The following is a 13,733-nucleotide window of genomic DNA, read 5'->3' as shown; positions in this document are numbered from 1 at the left end:
GTTGGAAAAAAAAAATTTTGAAAAAATTAAAAATTCTCAAAAAATGTTTTTCAAAGGGTAGAAAAGGATGGATAAGTTTCAGCAAAATCTAAAAGGGTCGGGTTCAAAAGTTGTCTATTTGGTATGGAATACCCCATATATACTGTATATAACTAATCAGGATGATGAGACAAGTTGAAATCCGGGAGACTGACACGTCCGTCCGTACAAGCTTTAACATGAGTAAAAATTAAGATACTATGATGAAACCATAACAAGTTTGGAAACCCTTCTTTACCAGTTATATAATACAACTTTTCATTAGGTCACTCACTTACAGAACAAATCTCACGCATGGGCATTGCAGATGCCATTTCGGGGTTCCCTACTTTTTTTAAGAAATAATACAGGAACTTCAAAATTTATGGGTAATATTTATTACCATTCGAAATAATCATTGGTATTTATTATTCGAAAATTATTTCTTTCAAATGTTAGTCGCAACTACGTTTTAGACGAATCATTCGTTGAGTCCAATTTTCGATGACTCGTTCACGGAATCGAAGTGGGATTGTCCACATAGAGTGTATATGGAATATTTTCTATTGCTACAGCAACTCCATAAACAAACAACTGACATAAAACTGGCTTACTCAAATAAATTTCTTTCGCGGAATACAACTATATTTTGTCGTGTTTTATAAAATTGCCATTTCATGTTATTATGACTTTCTGAAAGTTTCCAATTTAGATTCGTATATGTTTTCTTAGTTTAAGCTTTCTAGTGACTATTAAAAATATAGCAGTTGTTATATTAAGTTATTAAGTCTAAAGAAATTTATGGGTAAAAACTGTTAATTAGTAAGATCTTCATTTATGTGGGATCAACGATTTTATTAGTCCTTACAGACGAGTTGTAGTACAGCCCTTATAACCGTACACCTCTCATAACCGGACAAACTTCTTGAATACAACATTTACGTGATATTTTAAGACAGCTGACCAACCTATTGACTTGCACTGGAAGTGTCTTGCTCCCGGTGGCTCAGTAATTGTCTTTTATTCAGTTCAATAGAAATACAGTGCCGAGTTGGACAGCTCCCTTAGCGGCTTCGACGGTGGATGTTCGGTTAAGAGGAATATCATTATATATAAYATGTAAATGTTACATTTGACAAAATCAGACACTTGCATGAAAATTATTCTTTCTTTACTCTGTTCTAAATTACAGATGTAACAATGATTGCTTTTTAACGAGATAAGGGGTTTACCCTTAAACTCCTTTCGTGGAAATTTTTCTACTTGCATATATTACAAGTGTAACATATATAAGTAATTGACTAGGAACAAACAATCATGTGGTCAAATGCAGAAAGTAATGAGATCAAATGCTTAGTTTAATTTCTTTACAATTTCTTTCTTTTTGGTAAAACGAAACCACTAATTAATTAATAACATACTTGAACTCAATTCTAGAGAGAACATTAAGGCCAAATGTGATGAAAGTTGTTGTGGAACGTAGATTTTCTAATACCGTGGATATATAGAAATTATTTCATTAAGAATTGACGAAAATTTTATCTTCAAGTATTAAGGGGGTATTCTAGTCTAGAGGCTCGAATTTCGCCCTTGTCGTCATCTGAAAAATAAAACAATGACAGATTGTTAGTGAGACGAATGTCGCTATGTCATGAAGCACCAAAACTAAAAAAAGTTTTTTTTTTTCATAAAATGGCGGCTTCTCAAAAAAAAAGGTCGATGTTTTCACTAATTTTTAAATTTTTTCCATTTTTTTTTTTTAAGATTATAATTTTTTTTTTTTTTGTTGCTTCTAGTGATAGGCATATATTTACAGAATACTCATGCCAAATTTCAAATAAATCGACTGATTAGAACTTGATTTTGAGAAAAACGCGTTTAGAGTTTTACGTTAAGTTTCGGGCAGCGTAATAGATTGATAGATAGTTCGCTCAACCGTCTAGTTGCCACGTCACTAAAATGGCTATAACTTTGAAAACAATTTGAGCTTTGAAAAATTCTTTTAGGGAGATATTCTTGAATATCAAAACTATCGAATTATGAAAAAACAAACAAAAATTTCGATTTTTTCAAATTTATAGACTAAAATAATAAACTACGCTCATTATTCCCAATCAAATATTTTGAGCGTTGGTACTCGTATATGAACTTATTCTAAAATTTTATGAAAAGTACTATTGAAATTATAATAGTTCAATCATTACTATCAAGATCCAAAAATTTCAAATAGAACTCAGTTCATCAAACTAATATCCTCAAAAGTGACATAAGTAATTTCTAGAAATATAATCGTTTTTTATGGCGTAGAACCAATCAGATACGATTTACATCAAAGGTGCTAGAAGGAGAGCTAAAATTCGTGCATAAGCAACGAATGGTTTCATGTCATCAGTTTTTAAGGGGAGGGAACAAAAAGAGTTTAAAACACAACAGGGAAATATAAATGAATTAGAAAGATAGAAGAAATGAGCTCAAAAGTGAAATTGTTTAACCCCAAAAACTAATGGGAATATTTCCATCCGACCGACAATAGTGGAAAGGTTAAAAAAATTCAGGCAATTAATAGAAGGGAGAAGATTTCGTCTGGCTAGGAAAGGAAAAGGGTAATGGTTTGAACCGGTTCTTTTAAATTTTATATAATACGAGTAATTACATAGTATTTTATTGCATTAGACTTTCGACATTTTTAATGAATTAGCGTGAAACTGAACTTCACACAAATGCTTAGCAACCTTACCATAACTGTAAATAAAATTGAATCTTTGCACTTTGCACTTACACTGTCTCATAAATTAGAAATCTTAATTAACGTTTTTGATTATTTAAGAATTCGATATGCTTTTTCCGTTCTGAATTCAATAATCCATTTTTATCAAAACAATATCGCTTGCCCTCACAAGAAGCCATAACAATAACAACTGTAAAAAAGACAGAACGCGTAACGTGCTGCTGGAATTTGCTGAAACAGCTAATATTGTAATTAACTCTTTCTTTGTCACGTCAGCTTTAGCTTTAACTTAAAAAAAAATTATTAGAAAATGTATATATATTAGTATTTCAGAAATAAAGATTTTGATTTGTATCTTGCAATCCACGGGAACCATACGTGTTCTTATTTTATCCGCGCGTTCGCGGATGTAAAACATATGTGTGACCTGGTCTACGGAAAGGGGGCTTAGGTGTCAAAAAACCACTTTTCACTTTTTAGTTGATTCGGMTGGAAGATGAGATTTTTAACAGCTGTTTCCCAGAAAACTAGTTTTCGAACGTTAGCTCCCTTTTCGTAGACTAGGTCACATATATATATTTTTTTTAATTCCCTCGTCGCGGGAATTAATTTGCATATATAATAGGTATAAATAGAATAAAACAGCATATCAAGACTGCTGTATATGTTGTTGATGTTTTAATTTAGCCAACTGCTATTATTTTGATCGGAACTGTATATGTCTAATTTTAAAAGGTATTTTATAATTTTTTTTTTACAAACACAAAGTGAAATTAAACGAGCAAAAATAAATTTTAAAATTTTTTCACCCATATAAAAAGTGTGAACGAAAATCAAAACAAAAAAAAAAACAAATAATAATAAAAGCAGCAAAGCAAAAGCAAACATCAAAGTCGAAAACAAACGCACACAGCACAATAGGAGAGAAAAAAACTCACTCAAATACTAAACAGTCTCTAACAGCATAGTGACCACCAGCGAAAATGAGTCAATCGTGTCTGCCAGTCAATGCCAAAATGTCGAAGGCGAAGAAGGTGTTGGATGAAGCGCGTGAAACGCAGAACCGTGAGCTCGATTTGGTCGACAAGGGCATTAGCTCCTTCGAGGAGCTGCCGGGATTGTGTAAGTGTAAACAAAAGAAGTGAATAACAATTGTGAACAAACTACTAAAAGCAAAATGTTCGCAATAAATGTAACAAAATATTACACATGACCYCTCAAACTGTTCCTATAGAATATATAAAATATTGCCTGGAAATTGTGTAAATTGTGATTTTTAGTGCTTTTATGATTAATTCCAAATATTGTAATATAAATTATGTKCCGTTATGTTATGATATTGAATGAATATTAAATATCGTGTGATATTTGGCATACTCATACGGTTCGTGATAAATTCAATATGCTTATGAGATCATCACGACAGCTGTGTGATACATAAGTATATGGTAGGCGTTTTCGTTGCTGTCAACTAAAGTAGTATGAAAATGCAAATTTTCACCATGCTAATAGGAATCAAAGCTTTTGTTTTGGAATATTAGGGTATAAAATTTACATAACTGACCATATAAATTACGAAATATTATACCTAAAATACCATAAAAATAAAATTGTTTGTTCAAGAGCGCACACCAAATATCTCTATATACTTTAAGTGTTGTTACTTGTTGCTTGTTGCTTTTCACACAGCATTTTACGCAGAGGTGATATTTTTGGGCAGAGAAAATCATAAAACATTTTGAGCGTAATAAGAAATTTAATATAAATTTAAAAATATTTTTAAAATTAAGATTTTAAGTGTTGCCAACTTACTGTAGAAAATACCACTGATTGAAAAAAAAAATGTTATAAATCATTTTTGTGGTTTTCGTATGATTCCCTGATATACAGGCTGTGTTACTTCGGCATCCTCTAAAAACAAATAATCCATAATCTCAAGGAATAGAAAATAACAATATTTTTATAATTTTTGACTAAATGAATCATTACGAAGAAAGAGACGGATATAAATATATCATTTTATAATAATTATGATATACTTAAAGTTATGAAATAACCCTTAATTCGTAAGCGAAAAAGTAAAAATCCAAGTCATATTTTTATGAGAAGATCACTACAAAAATTTCGAAACTATCTTTTTAACACAAATAAATGGTCTTGTTTAAAAATTTTTTCTAAATATTCGATGTATAAGAACTTGTTATTGTAGCAAGACACATACATTTTAAACAATGATTTAAACATCCTTTATTATGAGTAATAAAGTCAGTGATTATCACACGCTAGTTTCAATCAGATGAATATAATTTTCAAGGCTCCAAAACTATGGTACACAAAAAGATTCAGAAATTTTTTGAAACTCAACAATTATTTTGAGACTTTGATCAGATTTTTTTTTTTTTTTTTTTTTTTTTTGTAATTTTTACTAATTTTAATTTTTTTTCTAATTTTACTACATCCACAACGTTGTTATGTAAATATGTATGCGTTAGGTAAATATGTATGCAGCAGCAAATACAACTGATCAGCATAATAGTCATAACTCCCTTCATAGTACTTTTTTATCAAGCTCAAAGATCAAAGATTTTGTCTCCTCGACAACACCGACTTAATTTAAGAATGAATTAAGTAATTAACATACATATATATAGTATGTTTGTTTCTGTATGTATAGTGTCGAGTGCGTGACAAAATGTACTTATCTATTTGTTGTTTGCGTGTATATACATATACATATATGTATAAAGATTTTCTAAGAGCACAATTTAAGATACACTCGCGTGAGTACTAATTGAGTGTTATCAACGGAAGCAGCCGCTCTCTGTTGACATTAGCTATGTAAATATTAGCCATGCGCATTGGTGTAGTTTGAAAGTCACTGTAATCCCTTTAATCTTTATTTACTTTAGTAATCGGTTGGATTTAAGTGAAATTGTTGCAGGAAAAACGCTTCAATTCTCAATATTAAGTATTAGTTTCCAGGATAGTATTTTGGTTGTAATTGCTAATTCAATTTTATTGCGATATTATCGATAAGCTATTTGATCTATGTTACAGCTTTATGTCGCAGTGGCTTAATTTGTARACAAAATGTATAAATAAGTACATAAATCATCACTTTTGGTCATTGTTGAAAACATTTTAGAGCACACCACCCTACAAAAAGGCGCTTTTTGAAAATTTAAATGAAAAGTTTATGCATCAGCTGTTTTTAAATGGTATGATATGTATTATGGGATTATACCAGTGGTCGGCATTTCATAGCAAAATTTTGCAAACTAACTTCACACGTACGCTTACGCTCTATCGTTCAGTCGTTGTCGAGGAAGCAACGAACAGAGATAATGAGATGTTTAACTCCTCTCTCACTGGAAGTGAGAGAACAACTGCTAAACGTCAAAACCACCTAAATTTTGACAGTTGATCGAGTTCAGGAGGTTTTGACGTTTAACAATTGGAAACGAGCGATGGCCAGATTGAAATCTTAGCAAAAAAATATGTAAACGAAGGGATATGTTGCATCGTTCAATACCACTTATAAAAAATGTGAAACAATAAAAATTAAATAAATTTGTGAAATTTAAAGGTATTTGATGAAAGGTTTTGTAATTTGAAGCATTATAGTATTATTTTCAATGGAAAATTATTAAATCCTTTTATTGGGCATTGAAAAATTTGAATAGTTTCTCCATATAATAAATAACCAGTATATAGTAATTCTTATTCGTACTAAATGTTGGTTGTTTTAATTTAAATGCCCAAAAATTATTATTTTGTCCAATCTGGTCATTATGGAAAATGTTATAAAAAACGCTAATTTTGAGGTGCTCTCACACTGGAATAAGTTGAACATCCCTTTATTCCTGGCAACGAATTAACATCGCGCAAGACTATAGCGCAAAAAGAAATATGCCCTGCGAGAAATATTTTATGATTCTAAATGCCTTTGGTGCCATGCAATGCCTTTTATGTTCCAAGTCTTTTAATGATAATAGGGAATATATCCTTAAAAGACATTTTGTTAATTTTCATTATACTATTCATTATTTAGATAAAAAAAAATCGAAAATGTCTCATTGGGCTACTTTTTTTCGTGCTCACCAACACAGTGACAGATCATCTCATGCCGACCACTGGATTATACAGTAAAATTTTTATGAAAAAAATTAAATCTTTTTTAAGTTACATGCGACCGGCGTTTTAAAAAGTTGAATTTTAAGTAAACTCTTTATTGTTTTTGGCAAAATTCAATTACATAAGGAACAGCGCTGATTTAAAAGCAGCAATCAGTTTATCATAGAAAGAACTGATTTCACTGAGGGGTTACATTATAGAAGTCTGTGATTCACAAATAGCTTGTGAAATATTAATTATTACTTTAGTACGCAATTTTTGAAGGTATAGACTATCGATAAATGCAAGAATAAAAAAACCATAGCTTCGAAATTGAAGTAGTCTACCATTTTTTAAAATAAAGCGCAGTTTTTAACAGCTTAGCAGTTTAAACAGCACAGAACTGCCATTATTTTCCGCATTACCGAATTAGCTCAAATATTCGTTAAACCGTATATCACAATTTACTCAATAATTAAAAAAAATTTGCATAAAACTCGTTGCTATTTAAACTCTCAATACAAAACAATGTTATGGTACGCAGGACTAGTGGTCTACCAACACCAACACCAATTTTAATATGCCATGATCCGTAATTATTCTTTTATTGTTTTGAGTAATGTTTTCAATTTCATCATCAAGAACAAATTATTCATTAACAACCAAAACATTCACCCAAATTGATAGGTAGGTGTGGTTTTGGTGGAGTCATTGGTCCGTACTCCTTTCGAAAGGAAGCTGGAGACACCGTTAATGTCAGTGGAAAACGATATAGTTCGTTACCAACATTTTTCGCTCAATATCCCTGTCGATCAGCCCAATATTATATTAGAAAAGTAACGCAGGCCGTACGTATTCAATATACTGTTGAATTTATCACCACCACCAAACTCACCACGATGACAGCGTTTTACGAGTTCATATACAAAATTTTTATAGGTATTTGGACAACATTTTCTACAAACATTTTGCACGCTTTGCAAATTAGGATGAAGTCAGACGACCGATGGATTTTTTGAAAAACAGTTCTATTGTCAGAAATACAGTCGTAGATCACGTTATATCTAGCGCTATTATTTATTTGAGTGACAATATATATAATTTGCCATAACTGTATTTATTTAATGGTTAACTATTACTTATCCGTTATTATTAAGTGTAAGCCATCAACCCAGATATGCATACTTCTGGATTTGTTTGAATTTCGGAAACAGATTTAGCATCAAAACGTGCATTGCTTCTTTATATAAATATTTGGATAATAGGAGTGAGATATAATTAAAATCACTATCTCTAAATATGCGAAATGCCTCATGCAATACATGTTAGATAATATTTTTACACAACGTCTATGTAATTTGATAACTTTCCTCTAATTTCAGTCAACATGTCCTACATTACGCGCCTCACACTTAGCCACAACAAGATCACCATGATCAGCCCGGGTATTGCCAACCTGCTCAACTTAGAGATATTGAATTTGTCCAATAACGGTTTGCGCGAGCTGCCTGTATCGCTCTCGTCAATGCCGAAATTGCGCATACTAAATGTGTCGCTGAATCGTTTGGACAGCCTGCCACGCGGTTTCGGCGCTTTCCCCGTGCTAGAGGTATTGGATCTCTCCTACAATAATCTCAATGAGAATGTGCTGCCGGGAAATTTCTTTATGATCGAAACACTTCGCGCACTCTACTTGGGTGACAACGACTTCGAACACATTCCCAAGGAGTTGGGCAATTTGAAGAACCTGCAAATACTCGGCTTGCGCGACAATGATCTGCTCGATTTGCCGCGTGAAATTGGTGAACTGACGCGTCTGCGCGAATTGCATATTCAAAATAATCGRCTGCAGGTGCTGCCACCGGAAGTGGGTAATCTGGATTTGTTAGGMAGCAAATCGGTGATGAAGATGGAGGAGAATCCGTGGGTGGTGCCCATACAAGAGCAGTATCTGCTCGGTATTAGCCACGTCATCGAATACATAAAAACGGAAACWTACAAAATGTGAGTTGAGTTGAATTCGGTGAWGCSMGTTATTGAGTTTGAAATTTTTATGCATATAATTCTTCTTTACAGTCTCTACAACCGGCACATAAAGAGCGAACGTGGCCCACCMCCACCAAAGGCCGATAAGAGCAAGAAGGCGTCACGTGYYCGCGCCTAAGCTGACTCAGTCAAGTTAACGCTGCATAAATTTCGAATTTGCCAGACCGTTGTGCCTTTATGTGGAAAACAAAATGAACTAATGTTTTTCAAGTGTATTAACAATAAATGTTTTGTAATTGTATTTGCAGTCGGYACCAATGTGCATTCGCATTCATACTGATTTAWTTTTGTACTAATAATGTTAAGTAAATGTTAAATTATTTCACAACCTCTAAACATAATCTTTATTTTTTTATAACGGGCAGTCTCTAAATATGTCGAGATGGGGTTTGGATGAATCCTTGGTACATAGTGTATAAAGAATCGACTATACAGAATAAGGTCTACAAATAATTTATAACTGATTGCCCTTGATTGTTAGCTGTCGTCCGATTTGCCTGTATAATCATTTGGGCTCTTATAATTCAATGGCATGATTGTATTCATTCRTACGAAWCAGRATAAAARTTGCGGGTASAATATTAAATCTATAATATAAGAAMAAGTTTTTTTCTGGGGTAATACTCACCACTGTTCCAATTTGTTGTTTCATTTGCCGTCGTGAATGAAAAGAAGAAAAAAGATCCGCACACCTTCTATATTTAAGGTCTTTTTTAAACATATATTTTTGGAGAAGAAATAAAACTCATATAATTCAATATTATCCCATGAATTCAGCTTTGTAACAAAGATAGGAGTTCGCCATTATATTCTAAAAATAATATCGGGAATTGATCACCTAGGCCAGATCGAATTAGTTCCAGCCGAGAGAACTAATTTTTGACCACCTTTAAATTGTTACAGCTTATCTGCGTAGATAAGCGTTTTYACGTAAGCCCACAAAACAGAGTTTAGTGATATTAAAACGCATGATCTTGGAGGCCATGCTACCGGCCCACTACGCGAGATAATGCGTTTACTAAAGGTCGCTTATATCAACCTYTCCCAAATAAGGYGCGAAAWAGTCATTARKTATGGCTCYATAGCGTTCCSTTATGGGTTACATTATGTGCGGTTWAATTTTTGTAGAAATATGCGCATAGAGCACACCAAACAGTGACTTTTTGAGGATGTAACGACTTGTCAACAGTGGTTTATGGTGTATCATTACTATAGATGACACAATTTTGCTAACTATAGTATCAGTTCAACCAAAAGTGAGCTTAATCGTTGAAAAAGATTCTCGTGAAAATCGGGACCATCGTTAAGCTTCATTTCTCGAATATACTGGATTTCGCCTGTAAACCATGATCCTTCCGCAAAGTCTTCCTTAACGTGAAAGAGCATAGCTCCAATGGTTGCAAGCGATGACGAGCGAACTCTTTCAGGTCTTCTTCGATACTCTGCTTTGAGGATACACATTATCACCRGTGTAAAGATGATGGAAAACTGTTCTATGGTTGCTGAAATTACAAAGAAAGATCAGARCCATGTCGATCGATGGAATATAAGAATATATTTAAGAAAATTTTCAACAAAGTTTAATATTTTTTACAGCCTTCTTCCACACACGCAAAGATAAAATCTGATCGTTATTACGATTGGTATTCCAAATGGACGAAGCGCCTCTCGAAGAGACGGATAGAAAACCGTCAATAATATTTACTGGTTATCATTTTGAAGCAGACGTAGTATCTCCCATAGCCTTGAACCCTAGTAAATGCAAGCTATTTTATGATAAGATTATGTGGATGGCAGATTATAGCGGAATAGCTATCATTAGAAACAGGTTGCAGTTTTACTGTGCGCTTTGCTACTAGAAAGCTAAACAAACTACAAATATGTTTTAGGGATAAACAATTTGCYGTAATAGAGGACAAGAACAGCTCACAGAAGCGTTTGGAAATGGCAAACGTAGCCCGTAGACTTTTCAAAACATTTTAAAGTAGCCGAAAATACTCAAAAACAAGGAAATTGGGTGTCATATGAAAGGCATTGAACATTTTACATGAAATGCTGCTTGAACTTAAATCCAAAATSTTATGTGTAAAATCTGGCCAAGAAACCATAACAACGGCAAARCCGAATATGTAATGCTCTCTATGAGCTTTATTATGAACTTTTAGAACTGCGTGAAGCCATTAATGAGGAATACTACTGACCAAAACTCATCAAATTAAATTGAGCGATTGCCGAAAAATGCTCGAAACTAGTGGCAAAAAAAAAAAAACAAAAACGACCTCACTGAAATATGCTTCACAAAATTGGCTGGATTCATTTTTAGGCGCCAAGCAGTTCTTGTCAGTCTGCGTGCGTTCCACCCAGCGATTTCAACTCGTAAAGTAATRAGTTCCAGGCGCTAGGCACTAAAACATTTATTGTTTAATAAGAAAAACACAATTTTATGATTCAAAATACACTTTATTATTCAGTGTAAGCACACTGAACATTAATGCACTTGCTCCAACGATCCGCGAATCTGTTGATCCCATTCCTGAAGTGAGAATCTGGAAGGTCTGCAAAACACGCTTCAACAGCCGTTATGACCTCCTCATTTGATGAAAAATGCTGGCCACACGTACATTTTTTGAGTTCTGGAAACAAATAGAAGTCGCTGAGGCCAAATCTAGTGAATACGGTRGATGCTTCAACAATTGGAACTATAATTCATGGATTTTAGCCATTGTCAAAATGCTCTTGTAGATTTTTTTCTTCTGCAAACCGGGTCTTTTTCAGGATTTCTTCCTTCACTTGGTCCAAAAGGTTCAATAATAATATTCAGAATTAATTGTTTTACTAATCTGCAAGTAATCCAYACAAAAACTTCTCTCGCATCCCAAAAAACTGATGTCATAACTTYCTTGGCCGGTTTCCAGCCACGAACCCGTTTCGAAGCCGAACAACGAGGTACACATCACTCTTTAGYCTCTTGYTTTKATTCAGTAYCATGGTGATARACYCAAGTCTCATCCATAGTGATAAATCGACRCAAAATATCCACTATGTCCTTTTTGAAACGCTCTAAATATTGTGGAATGCTGTCGCATTCAAATGTGTTTTTGTTCCATTGTTAGCGAATGCGGCACCCATAATGCACACAGCCTAATGAGATRTGTAGAGCCTCTACTAATTCTCTTTCAATCAATTGGCGACCTTCCAAAACTATATCCTTTATTGTGGCTATGATTTCTGGTGTTGAAGCGCTTTTTGAACGTCCTTCACGTCGGTCGTCTTCAAGTCTTTTACGACCACGTTTAAATGCAGCAGGCCAACTGTGACACGGAGACACTAAGTGGTTTGTAAACAAGGAATCAATTCACAGTTTGAAATGAAACTTCACAACGCCCTCTCTAATCGAATGACAAAACTTATTGAACAACCTGCGCACAGGTTGTCGGCACTAAYAGTTATCAGTGCTTGCCGAACAATGTCAATCAATGCTGCTGAAATAATAGCCAGTTTGTCCTTTGATATTCAGGGTGACAAATTCGAACGGGTAGACAAGTTATCACAGCCGTTTATAGGTGCCAAAAGAGAAGAGAGTCAAAAGCTTATGAATATGGCAGCAGCGGTGGCAAACTGATACCGGATATCTATTCTATTCTATACTGATACCGGATTCTTTATCAGACAGAGGACATGCGGACCTGTATTTTCACCTAGTCCAAATACTAAGTAGACATGAGTGCTTTAGAAGCTACCTGTACAGATTCCACCCCGACATTAGTTGTAATTGTACAACGTGTTCAGACTGCTTTGAAGACCCTGAGCATATATGACATGACTCTTTTATTGTCCTCGCTTTTCAAGTACAAGGAAAAAACTTCAAACTATATACGGTGGAAATTTTACTGTCCTCTGAGAACTKGAAAGCTGTGAGCGAAGCGGCTGCCTCAGTCATGACAAAACTGAGAACTATAGAGCAGATTAGGCGCAGTCAGTGTATAGAGCAGACGTGTACTTGTATGTTTTATCACCCCCACAAAGTAATATTTTATCAGGTCGTTCTGTGGGAGAGTCTGATGTTGGGWGTATGTTAGGTTTAGCGGAGTGAAGTTCCGCACTACGGCTTTTAATGCTTCGCTCCTACTTTTAAAAAAATTTCAAGAAGAGTTGCCACCTTTATTTATTTTTTATTCAATTCACTTCAAATTTTTGTAAGAAAAAACTCTGTCGCGAATATTTTTAAGTAAGGTTGCCACCACTTTGAAAAATTTCATTACATTTGGTGCTAAAATATAATTATTAGAAAAACCTGTGATCTGCATAACACAATTTTCGGTGGGCTCAAATGGTAACCACAAGAACAACTCCTTGCAAGAAAACACGTCAAATTCATATTTTTCAATATTTATTTTTATAAAATAGTAGTTTTTTATTGTTATTCATTTCATGTTTACGACAAGCTTTTGTTTTGTAATATTTTTGTATTGATCTTTGTATGCTCTCTAATTAATTTGTTTTTACAYTGTAATTCTTCAATAGCTTAAACAAATATTTACCTCAACTCGCTTTCCATTTAATACTAGTTTTGCTTTAAATTAATAGTATATGTTCTTTTGTTGTTGTTGCTATTTGAGAAAAGAAAAACTAATATGTACCATAGTTAAATGTGCTTTCCTTTGTATTTGTAGTTTTCTTTTTTATGCATTCTTATCAACTCTTAACACACACATTCTCGTATTACAGCTTGAATGTATGCATGTAAGTATGTTTGCTTGTATGAATTGTTGCCAATGAATTTCAGTTTTGACTTTTACCTATGTATGCATGTATATCTTTGCCTTCG

The 13,733-nt window shown here is 33.6% G+C and overlaps 1 protein-coding gene across 1 annotated transcript in view; it reads left to right on the top strand.

Moving 5' to 3' along the window:
- Positions 1-9,241, top strand: part of LOC108970537 (ras suppressor protein 1) — a gene marked incomplete in the record, with an annotated part of 11,261 nt that extends 2,020 nt beyond the window's left edge. The window contains 3 exon segments of the mRNA XM_018935991.1: positions 3,493-3,868; positions 8,242-8,863; positions 8,936-9,241. Of these exon segments, the coding sequence (XP_018791536.1) occupies positions 3,730-3,868; positions 8,242-8,863; positions 8,936-9,023 (849 nt within the window).
- Positions 9,242-13,733: the final 4,492 nt, after the last annotated feature.

Source organism: Bactrocera latifrons, unplaced genomic scaffold (genome assembly GCF_001853355.1).
Source record: "Bactrocera latifrons isolate USDA-ARS-PBARC rearing strain unplaced genomic scaffold, ASM185335v1 scaffold_30, whole genome shotgun sequence".
NCBI lineage: Eukaryota > Metazoa > Arthropoda > Insecta > Diptera > Tephritidae > Bactrocera > Bactrocera latifrons.
The sequence above is the reverse complement of the archived record's forward strand: the minus strand, read 5'-3'. Positions and strand labels throughout refer to the sequence as shown.